Source organism: Manacus candei, unplaced genomic scaffold (genome assembly GCF_025592945.1).
Source record: "Manacus candei isolate 608988 ecotype Guabito, Panama unplaced genomic scaffold, ASM2559294v1 h1tg000053l, whole genome shotgun sequence".
In the NCBI taxonomy this organism is placed as follows: domain Eukaryota; kingdom Metazoa; phylum Chordata; class Aves; order Passeriformes; family Pipridae; genus Manacus; species Manacus candei.
In genome coordinates this window covers 1,205,844-1,220,303 of record NW_026138101.1, presented here as the reverse complement: position 1 = coordinate 1,220,303, position 14,460 = coordinate 1,205,844, and the positions used below count along the sequence as shown (strand labels likewise).

At 40.4% G+C, this 14,460-nt stretch overlaps 1 protein-coding gene across 2 annotated transcripts in view; it reads left to right on the top strand.

Annotated features, from left to right (window-relative positions):
• Positions 1 to 12,219, top strand: part of CDH13 (cadherin 13) — a 446,130-nt gene extending 433,911 nt beyond the window's left edge. For both annotated transcript variants that reach the window (XM_051801744.1, XM_051801745.1), the window contains one exon: positions 6,694 to 12,219. In XM_051801744.1, the coding sequence (XP_051657704.1) occupies positions 6,694 to 6,701 (8 nt within the window). In that variant the 3' untranslated portion in view covers positions 6,702 to 12,219. The remainder of the gene's footprint in view (positions 1 to 6,693) is intronic.
• Positions 12,220 to 14,460: the final 2,241 nt, after the last annotated feature.

Genomic DNA, 14,460 nt, shown 5'->3' with positions numbered 1-14,460 from the left:
TGTGCAGGCTGATTAGTTTGGATTGGCATGTGTTCTCCAATCTCTTGCCAATTGTGGCCACTTGCACAGCACGTACCAGCATTTTAGTTCTTGGAGTTAAATATTGACATTGATATACGAGAGCCCACTGGAGCTGTGAGTGCAGTCATGAGACACTCATTTCACACACAGCACTAATGCAGACAGTGTTTTTCCTGTCATTAAGAACTTTGAAATCATTTCTCACATAAATGGAAGACAAATTATATATTATGTCATTAGCTGCAAATTTTCGGGATAAACTCATTTACTGCTGTAAATGAGTTCCTTATAAAAGTTTAAAAGTTCCTTATAAACTTTTCCCCAGGGTGTTGCTGCCCGGTGAGATCACCAGTTCCTCCAGCCACAATCATCATACCTACTGCTCTGGCTGACAACTAACCCCAAAGTGTTCAATTGCAGGAATGAGGACACAGGGTATCCACCTGGGAATAGTTGTTTCAGTCTTTCAAATTCAATGAGATTTGGGGTGAAATATAATTTAAAGGCATATGGTGCAGACACTGGGAAACTTCTGTGTTGAAAACTACAGGTGACTAATCAACCAGTGATGCACATGAAAATCATTTATATTTCTCTAAGTTCTACATGAAGGCTAAACTAATAACTGTGTATCTAATTAATGACCTTTTATAGCTGGTAAATCCAGGAAAGAAGTACCTGGGTGTTGATTAGCTGCCTAATCAGAAACACAGTTCTGATCTCTTCTCTCATTTTTGCATTACCTCTTCAGCGTTACTGGGGTTTCGATGAAGTCCATGATGTAATGCAGGCTTCTAATTATGCAAAATTAATATAATATTTCTGATGAAAGGGTAATTGAAAGAAATGGAGCATGCATGAGCTGAACTCCAAACTCTAGCTGCATTAACTCTCATATTTTAATGGGAATTAAAGGATGAACGCATCGTGGATAAAGCTCATTCCTGTACAGAGGGTCAGCGTGAAACTTAAATGCCTTTAATTTTTATGAGGTTTTAACTGCAGTGTAGAAGCAGAGTCTGTGTAATGGGGGATGATTTTGGTCTCAGGAGAAACACATCTTTCAGAGGCTTTTAATTACTCAATTTAGACCTGTTTCTTTAAAATAAGCAGGGAATTGAATCACTAATATAGAAATATGTTCAGAGAAAGCTAAGGCTGCAGCAGGGAGGCTTGGAGTCCCTGGGACATTCCAAAGAATTTTCTGAGATCAGGAGTTGCTTGTTGGCTGATGGGAAGGGTTCTGCTGGAATATGAGCTCTTGGCAACCTGAACCACAGAGAATGAGGTTACAGGCTACCAGTTGCATTTTTCTTGGGATGGGGCGTTGTGAAATCTTGTCTTAAAGTGCTCTGTGTGGTTTTTTCCTCCATTTTCTTCTCTCATGGGGATCAACATAAGGAGTAAACCTTGAGTTAGCCCACTGTGAAACAAGCAGGTAGCTGTAGTCCTTAAAAAAATCAGTATTATAAACACTTGGCTTGCACCTTTTCCAAACCAATGACAATTCAGGTCTGTCCTGTGCAGTTTGTGACCAACATCAACAACTCTTTTGACTTTCCAAGCACAGCCAACATCAACAGACTTCAGTGGAAATAAAAACAGGGGTTTATTCCACTTAAGTTTCTAAATTACGAGTCTCCCTTCCCTAAACCATCTACCTAGCCCTCTATTCCTATAGCATTATTATTAATATTAATTATTAGTAGCACTATTAGTACATCAGCAAAAGCAAACATCATCTTCCACTGCCAGAGCACGAGTGCTAACAGACACCAGCTGTTTGTAATGTGCTCTGCTTTCTTATCTGAGACCATTAACCAGGCCAGTAATAATTCTGACAGCAAACACAGAGCCATAACCCTGGTTTTTTCACTGTTATCTTGCTGTTTGACTGTTATCTTAAAAGGAACGTATCTGTCAGGTGTTGAAGAGGTAGAGCAGAGAACTGTGAGATAAAATTAGTGGGGATCACATTAAAGACTTCAGTGGGAGAGATTTCTGGAGAAATAAGTCCATATAGAAGTGCTGGTTTAGTGGTGCTTGTGCATCCCCCAGATCCCTTCAGGGAAAGGTGGGGGGTGGCCAGGTGAGAGCAAAGATGCAGCCCCACCTTTGTGGCTTGCAGGTCTCCAGCTTTGGGCAAAAAAATTACCTGTTGTAGGCACAGAAATCACATCTGAAACAACACATGGTGTTGTAATAATTCTTGAGTGCTGAGACCAGTTATGGAGACAGAGCTAATAAAAAGAAAATAAAATTATTACTAGGTGTAATTATCATTACTCTGCAGATCTGCCAGGCACAGGTTTACTAGGGCATTAAATTCTTAAAAGAAATTGTTCACCCTGATCAGCAAATGTGTCTCTTGCACACATTATTTGCACATTTTATGCTCACAGTGTTCTTTAAGTACTAATATCTTCTATGTGTTGTTGCCATCTGCAAACTTTAAATCATATGTATTCTAAAATACATAAGAATAGGTTAAAAAAACTAAAAACAAATACAACCCCATTGAAGTAGTGGATCAATACTAGGATTCTTTAGGATAGCTCTTTAGAAACAGAGCTCAAATAAGAAGTAGATGCTAATAATTTGGCTGGGTGTGTGCTTTTCTGGAACTTTCATTTGGTCCTTCTTTATAGGGAGAATAAAGAAAAACAAAAGCAAACAAGAAAACTACAATTCCTACAGAGAAAATAACAGACATTGGAAATCCATCTGGGAGAAGAGAGATTTTAAATATGGACCAGAGACTTATCAGATTTTATAACAGAGTAGTTGTGTTGGTTTCAGCAGATTCAACATTGATTTTTTCTGTACAATCTGTGGTTGTTCCTGATTTCTGCAGATTTTGTGTTAAGGGAGTTACTGGCCAGAATGTTTGGCCAATAACAATTTACATGACTATATCAGACTATTTGTAGGAAAAAAATCAGTAACTGACCCTCTCTATTAAAACCACAGAAACTAAAATTTAAACTAACTTCTCTATAGGACAGAAGCAATTTTTTATCACCTTTATGTGCAATAGAAAGAGCCAAGATAGATTTGAACTTGTGTATTCTTACTTACCAAAGCTGGTTATCTACTGAGGTTTTAGAGCCCATAATTTTGAAGGTTGAATCTGATTTTTAGAGGCAAACCCCACCCCTTCAGCAATCCACCTTTACAAAAGGGTGGATTAACAAGCAGAGACCTACTGTTCTTCCAGGCAGTGTTTGGAACAAGGTAATTCTTTTAACACAACTTCAGCCGAGGCTGGTGAAAGGGCTGAGCTGAATTCACAGCACTCTTGGCCCCCTTTGCCAAGGCCAAGAGTTTTGCAGAGGTGTCAGCAAAAGCAGCTGTTAGGAGACAGCATTTTATGGAGGCTTGCAGGGAGCTCCTCCCATATCACAGGTTTCTTTGAAAACATGTCAGTGAAAGCTATGAATGGGAGGAAAACAGGTCATGTAGAGATAATCCAGGGACACGTGTGCAGTAGGGAAGAGGCCGTGAAGGAGTCGCAGCTGCAGAGGTTTTGTCAAAGTGGCAGACGAGGAAAAGGCTCTGTACAGCAAAAACTGACAGGGTATGAGCACACAGGAGCTTCAATTTGTCAAGGGCTCAGAAAAGATGCTGCAAACCTGCTCACTGAGGAGAGCCTAGGTAGGAGATTTAGCTGTTTGAATGGCTAGAGAAAGCTCTTTGGGACAATGTGTGAAAAAGAATCCTCTAGATTGACATAAGCTAAATATACAGACCTGGAGAGAAGATTCCATGACAAAAACCTCCTCCTGTTTGCTTCTGTTTCTAGGCTTGAACAAGAGGCAGGATGATAATGTTGTCCTGAGCAATCAAAGGAAGAACTAGAAGGGAGTGCTTTAGGGGAAAGATTTAAGAGCTGAGTTTTAGCTCTGTAGAGCTGTCAGCTAAACATGCAAAAGGTATCAGGGCTAGAGGCTGACACTTTGGACTAAATGGAAAAGCAGGAAAAGAGAGTAAGATCTCTGGACTGTCAGCACTGATGTGGTTGCTGAGGGGTTAGGAATGGTGTCACAGAGAAAGGGAAGCAGTTAAAGTGGGGGGAAAAAGAGTTTCCCAAAAAAAATGGAAGGGAGAGATGAGACAGAAGGACACGATGGAAAAACGATTAGAGAAATCATAGTAAAATGACAGGAGGAGATAATCACAGGAACCAAGGGAATATCAGCTTTCCAGGCACGTGATTAAATGAGTGGAAGGGGGATGATAGATCAGGAAGGTGAAGTTGAGAAGCAATTTCAGTAGAAAGAAAGTCTGGCCAGGGACAGCAGAGCTTTGAGGTAAAAGGGTAAGGGGATGGGGTGGTGCTTGAAGAGGTAGGTGGGGTAACAGGGAGGATCAAAAAGTGCTTATATTGTGAGAGAGAGAGAAACTGGTCTTCAACACAAAGAACTGGCACAGGAAAGAACAGATTCATAATTAAGGTTGAACTAACTAGTTTTTATACATCATTTACTCAGGAAAGGCAAGGTGTATGAGAAGGGAGTAACATTCATTATATCTGTCAATATGATGTAAAATATACAAGCTTTTCTTCAGGTCTGCACATAAATCACCAAACACTGCCCTTTATTTACAAGCTGTTGGTGAAGCAGTCACTGGCTGCTTGAATTTGTGTGATACTTATAAATTTTGTGCTGACAGATTCCTCTGGTGAAGTTTCTATGGATTGTACAGAAATTCAGTGCCTCAGCTGCTGTTCATTTATCATCTACAAGTGCCTGTCCTTACCAGGAAGACCTCCAGGGATCTCCTAAGGATTCAGAGTAGCTTTGCCAATCCAATAGTTCTTTTGAGCCAGGTTTAAACAAATGCCCTTTAATGACACTAAGCTCTGTTGAGATCTGGAAATGCTATTTTTCAGGTGGTCTGTGAGATCAGAGTCCCAAATTCTTGCTTTGCACCAACCCAGGAGATCAGGTTGTTTATGAGAATTTAGTCCTAGCTGGAATCCCTAATCCAAATATATCCACACTTTGGCAGTCATGGCCATAAATCTCCTATATGTAAGTCAGGATCCTGATTCTGTGGCCAGACGTTTTCTTTAAGCAGCATGCTAAAAACCTACATACCAAGCAATTCCAGATTTCAGCTAGTTTGGAAATCTCAGTGAAACTTCTCGCTTCAGTGAGCCCCATCCATCAGTCCCTCCATAGATTTCTTACACTTGTGTAATTTGCTTTACTTAACCTTTGTTTTCCAAAGCTGAAGTGGTGCTGCAGGGAAAGACCAGGCAGGTGAGGGCCATCCAGGTGCCTGCTTTGCTGCTCAGCCCATCTGGACAAGCCCCAGCTAGAAAAATTCAATATTGATGTCAAATCAAATGATAACAAGAAAGAAACAGATAAAGTAAAACAATCAACAATTATATTAAACTCGATTTGTCCCAAAGGACAAACAGATAATTAAAACTTATTGAAGTGCACAAGCAACACCCAACACTGACCATTACCTTCCTATTTGTGCTGCATGTGTCTGTGCTTGTGACAAAACTATTGATATTGAATCTTTTAAGTCTACAAATGCAACAGATATTAGAAAAACATTTTCTGGATGAGCCTGGATGTGTCTTTCCCCTGGTTTTATAGGCTGAGTGTGACACCACATGGTGTGGGACAGGTGGGGTTGGCTGTCCTGGCTGTGTCCCCTCCCAAGTCTCTGTGCCCCCCAGGCTGCTCCCTGGTGGAACAGTAAACACCTTGATATTGTGTAAGCACTGCCCAGCAATAAATAAAATACTACTGTGTTATCAACACTGTTTTGGTCACAAATCCCAAACACATCACTGTACGAGCTACTGTAAAGAAAATTAACTCCATCCCAGCCAAAACCACTACAACCAGTAAAACACTGTAGATTCAGAAGTTTTGTTTTGTTTGAGAAACAATCCAGTTTAATTATGTGTTTTGCCAACACTGTTCTTACTATTCTTATGTGGTTTTACTGCAAAGCTGAATATTTGCAATTTACTGGTGTCTAAGCAAAATTGCAGGAAAATGACACATTAGCTACAACTAATGTTACTTTTACTCCTCAACTCTCTTTCCTGAATTTCTTTACTGCCTTGGTATCATCAGAGTGCCCATCTAAAATAGGCAAAAGAATTCAAGTTGTGCCACTTTCTCTTCATTTAAATAAAAAAAAATCCACATAAGATTTATACTTCTATGGCAACATTAATATGATATACAAAGTTTCTTATTCTCTGGTTTATTCATAAACTATAAGGCACTATAAATGTGTTATTTTTCAAAAGATATTGTCTGTTTGCTCCTTACTTGTCAGTGTATGTGCAAGTGAGGGAGGGACTCACTGGCATTTCCTTGTGCTCTTGCAGTGATCGAATTGTCAAAGGGGGACAAACAGGTCCTGGCTTGGGATTTGTGCTCACACCTCCTCACTACATCTTCCAGAATTGTGCTACAGTGTCTCTGAATGCCCCAGGTGACATTTGGGGTTTTCCTCTTGGAGATTTCTACCTTCACAAATAATTGCTTCTGAACCCAGATAATTTATATTTAATTACTGGCAACGTATGTGCACTCAATCAGTGATTTAATTGGGGGAAAAAAAAAAAAACCAAACAGTTAAAAGCTCCTGTGATTTGCCCAGCAATACTCACCCCCATCTCCCGTCCTTTAGGTCTGTAAGAATTCCTGCCACTCGAAGCTGTCCTGCCGAGTTGCCACGGCAACGAGAAGAAGGAAACCGTCAGATCTGAAGATTGCAGTTTACAGTTACTGTTCTTCACTACTCGGCCTCAGTTGCTCCAGTTTAATTTGCAACCTCACTCAATCTGTCCGACTGTACCTTGGTGTTCGAGGGCTTCTGCCCCACTTCCCTTTCTCCATGGATTCCTCTTGCCAGACACAAGGTTTACGCCAATTTTCTCTGAATGTTAAAAGACCATGACATCTAAACCCGACCCTGGGGGAGCAGAAAACAGATTGACTCCATTTTTTTCTATCTGTTGACTTGTTGCTATTCAACTGTTCAGAAAATATTTTGTCTGTGGGTTAGTATTTGTATATGTATGAGTGTATGTATATATATATATTTATATAGAGAGTTCTACCACAGGTTTAGCTTTTATAAAATATTCATCTGGATCGAGGGAGAAAGCAGAATAATACAGCCACAGATGAATTGTACCTGTTCTACCATGGCTAAACCTACTGTATTTGCTGTTTATAGTGTGGCCAGGAGGAGAGACCCCGTTGCCATCCCACCACTGTGCTGACACAAACCAGGCAGGCCCAGGGCTCTGACATGGCTCTTCTCGTACCTCAGGTTCAGCAAACAAGAAATGCAAGTCCCCTGGGCTTGTTCCTGATCTGAACTGCTTTCCTTCTGCCCCAAATGGAGTTTATGACCCAGGAGGAGCAGCCAGCTGGGAGGGTCACCGCCTACAGCTGGGCCTGATTTTAGAGGGGCTAAAGGGGGTAAATCATTTGCTGGGGCTGCTGACAACATTTCAGCCTTTGTCAGCTCTGCACACAGGGGGAGGTGAGCAGATACCTGCAGGTGAGCAGCTGATCCAAGCAGCAGAAGCTCAGTGTTTCCCAGAGCACTGGTCTCTCTCTCAGCCCCTGCGCTGCCCCGTCCCCCACGTGAGCTCCAGGAGGTCACAGATGCCCCATTCTATAAATATCCTCACAAACACACATTATATATATACTTTTGAATATATATATACATACATACACATGTACACACAGTTTCCAGTTAAGAGTAACAAGAGCATTTCTTTGTGTGTGTAAACTTACCACACTCGTTTGCAGACATGGGAAAAAAAAAGGGTGTTCGTTCTATATGAATATGGATCCTTTTTTTATTCTGTGAGCATGTAAGGTCAGAAAAACCCTTCTAACTGTACGATGATGATCATCTTGTTAATAAATTGTAAATGATCCATCAAAGCTCACACCAAATTTTTATAAAATTAACACAAAAAAGTATACTAGTGACAGACTGTGGCTTTTATTAGAGCTTGCCAGTAACTAGGGTAAGGTAAGTGTCTTAGAATATTTTAATAAACTTGCTTATTTAAAGTTTAAACAAGAAAGCTTCCTTATGCAATAGAACTTTGCAGCTGCATTCTTTAGTTAGCATTTTTACAGTACTTATGAGTCATACTGTATGTCATCTTTACTACAGTGAGATTATGAGCATATCTTCCCCACCACATCTATGTTTCAATAGTAAAGATTTTTGGAAGCATTAAAAAGTCCAAACATACATTTGGTTTTCCATAATGCTACACTAGATATTAAATGTGTGTTGGTGGTTAAAATTTGCTGTACAATAGCTTTTCTCTGACTTCCTGTATTGTACCAAATATGAAACAGGTTTTTTTTTTCTTTCTTTTTTTAATCAAAAGGAGTAATAACAACAGCGACAGAGGAAAAATGAGTTTGTGTTGTGAGCTTTCCTAACGTTGTAGATTTCCTGATAAGATATGAGCTGCCTTCAGACAGGAACTTATTTTTCTCTTTCAGCTTAACTCCTGCAGTTCTGACCAAGTGAAACCTCCCCCTGACCCCGTTTCTCTTGCAGGAGGCTCTCGGTGTCTCAGTTACCAAAGTGGTACTTCGGGGTTTGCAGGGGCTTCTCTTGGTCAAAGACATCAGGAGTGGGCTATTGGCAGCTGCAGGCATTCCAGCAGGGAAGTGCCTGATCTCAAACACTAACATGGGCAAGCTTCTGGTTCTCGTTCTCTGCCCATGCCTTGTGATAACCATATGCTGCTGCTTTGTCATCAACAATCACTCGTCTTTTTAAAAAAATATATATATTATTTTCAAGCAAAATTTTTCAGAAGGGAAAAAAAAACTCAACCAATGTATAACACCACTGAATTTCCGACATGTATGTTGCACCCAAAGATTTTCTGCACCCTGTGCTTTGATCTACAAAACCTCTATCTTCAATAAAAGAAATTATAATATCCTCCCCCACAAATACTCTTTTTCTACTTGCTTTCTTCCTCTCTCTATCCAGCAAAACCCTGGAAAGACACCCCTTGACATTGGTGTCATTTCTATTGAGCACCAGAGAAAGCTGCCCTTCCCTCCTTTAAACCAAGGCTCACAGGGCATTTTTTGGGTCGTTCCATCCAAAATGAGGAACAAAGGAAAAGCTCTTCTGCCTGGAACTACGCTGACAATGGGAAGAACTCTTTCTACCACTCTGTGCCCAAGGATAAGAGATCTTTCTTCTTGGATAACTCTGCAACCTTTGGACGTGCAGAGAGGTGGCTGAAACTCTGAACCAAGATGCATCAAAGCCTTCAGTCACGTTCCCCTTTATCTCTGCACCCACATTAAAGCCTCCCAGCCTTTACCATGTGTCTGGGCTTCACACAGAGCTGATCACTGGACTTACCTGAGCATGCAAAGAGAAGATGAAGCTGCCATGTTAATGTTTCTCCTTCTCTGTACCTGAGAACATGTAACACAAGTCCGTGGCACGTCCTGCAGCGTTACACAAGGAGGAACCGTGTCAGAAGCTGAGATTTCCTCCCTGAAGAAGGTTGTCATCTCTGGCTCAAAAAAAATGATGCCCATTTCCTGAAACAAAGGAGCAACAATAATTTATTTGTTTGGGTTTTTTTCTACAGTATAATGAAAAAAATAGAAAATTTACAAAATTGGTTGTATTATTTTAATAGTTAATTATGTTTAACATCTATTCAGCCAAGCTTGCTGTTTTTATGACATACCACTTATTCCTACGTAGCTATTTAATCACTACAACATTTGTTTCTGTCTGTGTTTGTAGATACATAATGCTGCCTAGAGTTGGAAAGGCAGGGAACTTGATTATCATTTTCTAACATGCACAAAACTTTTTGTTTAAAAATCATTTCACTTGAAATCTGCCATTGAAACAAAAATTGGGAATAACCATCAGTGAGAGGAGTTTCTTGGCAAGAGAAAGATCTCGTATTTGGTGCACTTGCTAATTGAACCCTTTGTACACCTCGTGTGTGTTTTTACAAGATATCTGTGTGCATTTATTAATGTACATTTTGTTCAGTAACTGTAGAGCTGAAGAGTAAAACAAAGGGAAAAGGAGCTGAATTTCCTGCTGGGTATCAAGGAAAATTAGGTAAGAGTGGAACACTGGCTAATGCACCCTCTGAGCCCTGTTCTCATCATGTTTACACTGCTGTAAATCAAAGAGCAACTCCATTGCTGGAACTGAGACTCAGTTAATCATACTCAGATGAAATTTTTCATCTAAACCTCCCCACATATTGCTTTTACTGGTGGGCTCTGCACAGTAAAGCTGCAATATTTGTCACAGGGTTGCCGAGTGCTTACACAGTATCAGAAGTCTGTCTTTTGTGGCATACAGAGAACCTACAGCTCAGATGCCTCGTGTCCTTCACTGACCACTTCAATGTGTCTCTGAGGCACCAAGAATAATTGGGTTTAACCTTTATTTCGAGTGGCTGTGGCCAAATAATTTGTCCTGTTCCCTTGCGTAGTCACTCAAGTTCAGGATCACTGTAATACAAACCTCATCTATTAAATTATGGACTTACAATCAGTTTTTAGGGTCCTTGATTAAATGTCTTATCGCTAGAAAAAGACATATTATACTGACAACTTTTGTCTTTCCTTTTGTAAAGATCTCCTGTTTGGAATACTGAGAAAGCTGCCAATTTTCTTCTCAAATGTTACTAATGCACTCAGCCCCTTGAAACAGCAGAAATCTGTACACAAATAACTTTACAACACTTTGTCTAAAGGCCAAGTTATTTTCAGAATGAATTCAATAATGTCTTATTTAATTTAAAAAAAAAAACCTCTCACAACATAAATTATATTAAAGTCACATCAACTTGAGAACACCAAGTCGAAAGCAAAACTCTGATTCTATCTTGCTTTTATTGCATCTCTAGAAATTCAGTTGTCTGAGAGATACTGTCCAATGCTAGCAAAAAGATAAATAAAATAGCAATTATTTTCTTTCAATTAACTCTGTGATCTATAATCTTTAGAATTAATATGCAAAGTACTCTAGTAATTATCGTTATAACCATTCTACCTAAAGCAGATATAGCTGATTATTTCCTGTGTAAAGCACATAACCCACTGACCACACACCTCTTGCTTCCCCCTGGGATACACGAACTGGTTTGTGCTTGTCCACATGGAATGGATGTACTCATGCACTCTCAGTGGAAAGTTACTAGTTGCACAACTGCTATGTGTGTATATATGTAGATATATAGAGATATACACATATAAATATATATATATAATATATGCAGGTGGAGGGAGACTGATGCAGCATGGAGACTTGGAATAAGCAGTTTAATTCCTTCAGTTATGGATGAAAATGTGAGTTAAGGGACAGCATGTGTTACATGTGCTGGACTAATCTGATTTAAAGCAAAGAAAAAAGGCAAAAGAACCCACAAAGTAAAACCCAGACTTATCCCAACTCTCATGTTGTATTTATACTGCCTTTAGCTGTCCCCTCTTAACATAATTATATCATTTGAAGATATGCATAATTGTTTACTGACTCATTTTTAGTTGTCTGTTTATCAGCAGGTCACCAGTAGTGGAAAGGGAAGGGGTTAGAGGCAGAATTCTGCATTCCTGTGCTTTCAGTGGGACAGCTGTTTGGGAAAGCTTCGTCCAGCCTTGAACATTACACTCCTCCTCTGCATCAGCACATGACTGTATCTGATAATCTGGGGTTAAAATGAACGTAGCCAAAGGCCAGACTGAGTGTGTGTCCCATTCACACCCTGCCTGGGGTTGGGACTGGAGAATAAGACCCTGTCTGGTGGACTGTGATGGTGAACTCAGTACAAACAAGCTGTGTTTTTACTGCCATTTCAGACAGAACCCTCCTGTAAATCACATCTACCCCATAACAACGCTTGTCTTTTTAAGTTGCCATCAATATTTTTTCTTTTTTATGATTTTCTTTCTTTTTCTTGAAGTTCAAGCAAGGAAGAAAATATTTTGTTTGATTTTAAAGATACTTAATTCAGTTACTTTTCCAGTTAATCGTTCCTTTGGGCCCTAGTTGCTGAATTGCTTGCTGTTTCTGAGGTGTAAATAAACGTTTTGATTTATGACGTGGTTGCAAAGAAACTTGTAATTTATTTGTGAAATGCTCAAATAAAGGATGTATGGGCTTTTACCTTCTGTCTGGACGTAGACCTTGCTGATGCAGCACAGCAGGAAGGGAGGACTACTGACAAAGGACTGGAAGAGCCTGTGGAAAATACCAGAAATTCCCAGGTTGCTCTTAGTGAGAGAGAGAAATTACAGCCTTCATCATCATCATCATCATCATCATGACGTGGGTTTGGAAGGAGAATCTGGAGATTAGAGAGGTAAATAGAATCATAGACTCATAGAACGGTTTGGGTTGGAAGGGACTTTAAAGATCACTTCTTGAATGATCTAAAGATCATTCCAATCCCCCCCACCATGGGCAGGGACACCTTCTACCTTCCAGGTTGCTCAGGGCTCCCTCAACCTGGCCTTGAACACTCTCAGTGATGGTTTGACCACACAAGATTAAGGTCGGACCACACAAGAAATCAGCAGCTGAATATTCAGGTAATAACTATAATTTGCCCTCTAAAGGCCCATTTCCATTACAAAGGCTGCCTTGAGCCAAACTCGGGGTAGATGTTCCCAGAATGAAATGTGGGCAGGAGCTCGAATGAATTTTTGTTGCACTTCCTTTCTGCTTCACCTGACCACCTTTCCCACCTACCACCATCTGTTGAGCTTGTAGAGAACAGCCAGACACAAAAAGTGCACAAACAATGCAGAATCAGGCTGAACAAATGTCTCTTTACTAGGGAATTCTTCTTCCAGCATAAAGTTAGAGCCTGTTGGCTTTCAGAAATTCCTGTGAGTTGTTTTTTAGATCCTTTAGGAAGTTATCTAAAGTGACATAGCCACATGAAGATAGAATATCCCTGAAAATAGCCTTTTAATCCGTCTGAGAATAGAAGAAGCTGGGGAGGGAGGGCAGCAGTTGAAGGAAACATTTGAGTACAATCTCCAGCAGCTTGTACTGCCACTGCCTCCTCCAGCTTCTGCCTGTTGCTGATGCTTTATTGGACTTTGAACCTAAAGGGATTTTTTCATGTGGTCCATAATAAGTAGAGGTTGAAAGAATGTACATGAAGCATGTGGTGTAATTGAGCAAAAGGTCATTACCTGAAAGCCACAGCCAAAGTGTGTCACCTCCTTTTGTCTCAGCTGAAATCATTGTCCTAAACTAATGCTGTGCCTCGTGCCTGAAGAGGTGTTTGAAAAAGCACAAAGTGAAATCACAAGCAATGAAACACTAACAGAGATAGAAAATGCTGAATGGTTTTTAGCTGGATAGAAGTTTTGTGCTGCTCTTTCAACCTTCCTGTGTCTCCCCCAACCCCACACGTTCTGGATTGCACTCTGCTGTGAGTCGGTAACCTTGCACTCCTCAACCCAGTTATGTTTTTTTACCAGCAATAGCAAATCAGATCAGTCCCTTCTGCCTTCAGTACAACCTCCTCACCTGCAGAAACAAAGCAAGGGTCATTGCTCCTGCTGCAAAGCCATTGGGATGCTCTTCCTTGACCTCCACGACTCTGGTTGGACTCCACTCATCCAGCTCCCAGTGCCCAGTGACCTTCACTGCCCCTGGGGCCGCAGGGGTGAGTTACTCCAGTCCAGTACAATTCCTCTGGATATAACAGCACATCTTACTATTTACTACTCATTTCACAGCTTACTGTTCCCACATGCCATTGTGGGCTATCACCATCAGTTCTGTGGCTGGATGTACTTTTTATGATAAACTGTCCAAAACAAGAAGAGAAAAAGCATTTAGACTTTTTGGTTACTTCATGTTGAAAATTCAGAACGTAAAACAGAGCTGGACATTTATAATTAAGTGTGTAATGTAATTAACACCAGTGATTATAACCTGCCTTGGGGTTACAGTGTGCAGTGTTGGCTTGGTTAGCACCAAGGGAGTTAGCCTTTGGTGGGATTTAGACACCCAGCTCCCACTGGAATCACTAAAACCCCAGAAGCCTAACAGCTGAACCCCCTCCCTTCCCCAACTGATAAAAGAATTATATAACTACAAAGCATTTCTTTTCTTTAAAGCCATCATGAGCTAATATACACTAAAATTTTCCCTATATCTCCAAGGTAACTTAATAGTCATCCTGTTTCATACTGAGCAAAACCTCCAGGGAGCAGGTGCCCCAATTAACAGATTCTCAGCCTTTCATATCAGTGATTGCCAAAACACAAAAGAACAACATGTAATTCATGTGGGGATCATAGAGAATGTGACAGAATAGATAAAGCACAGTAGAAACTATATATTGCAGTAATTAGAATAACCCTTGTTACAAGGCAGTGTGTCTAA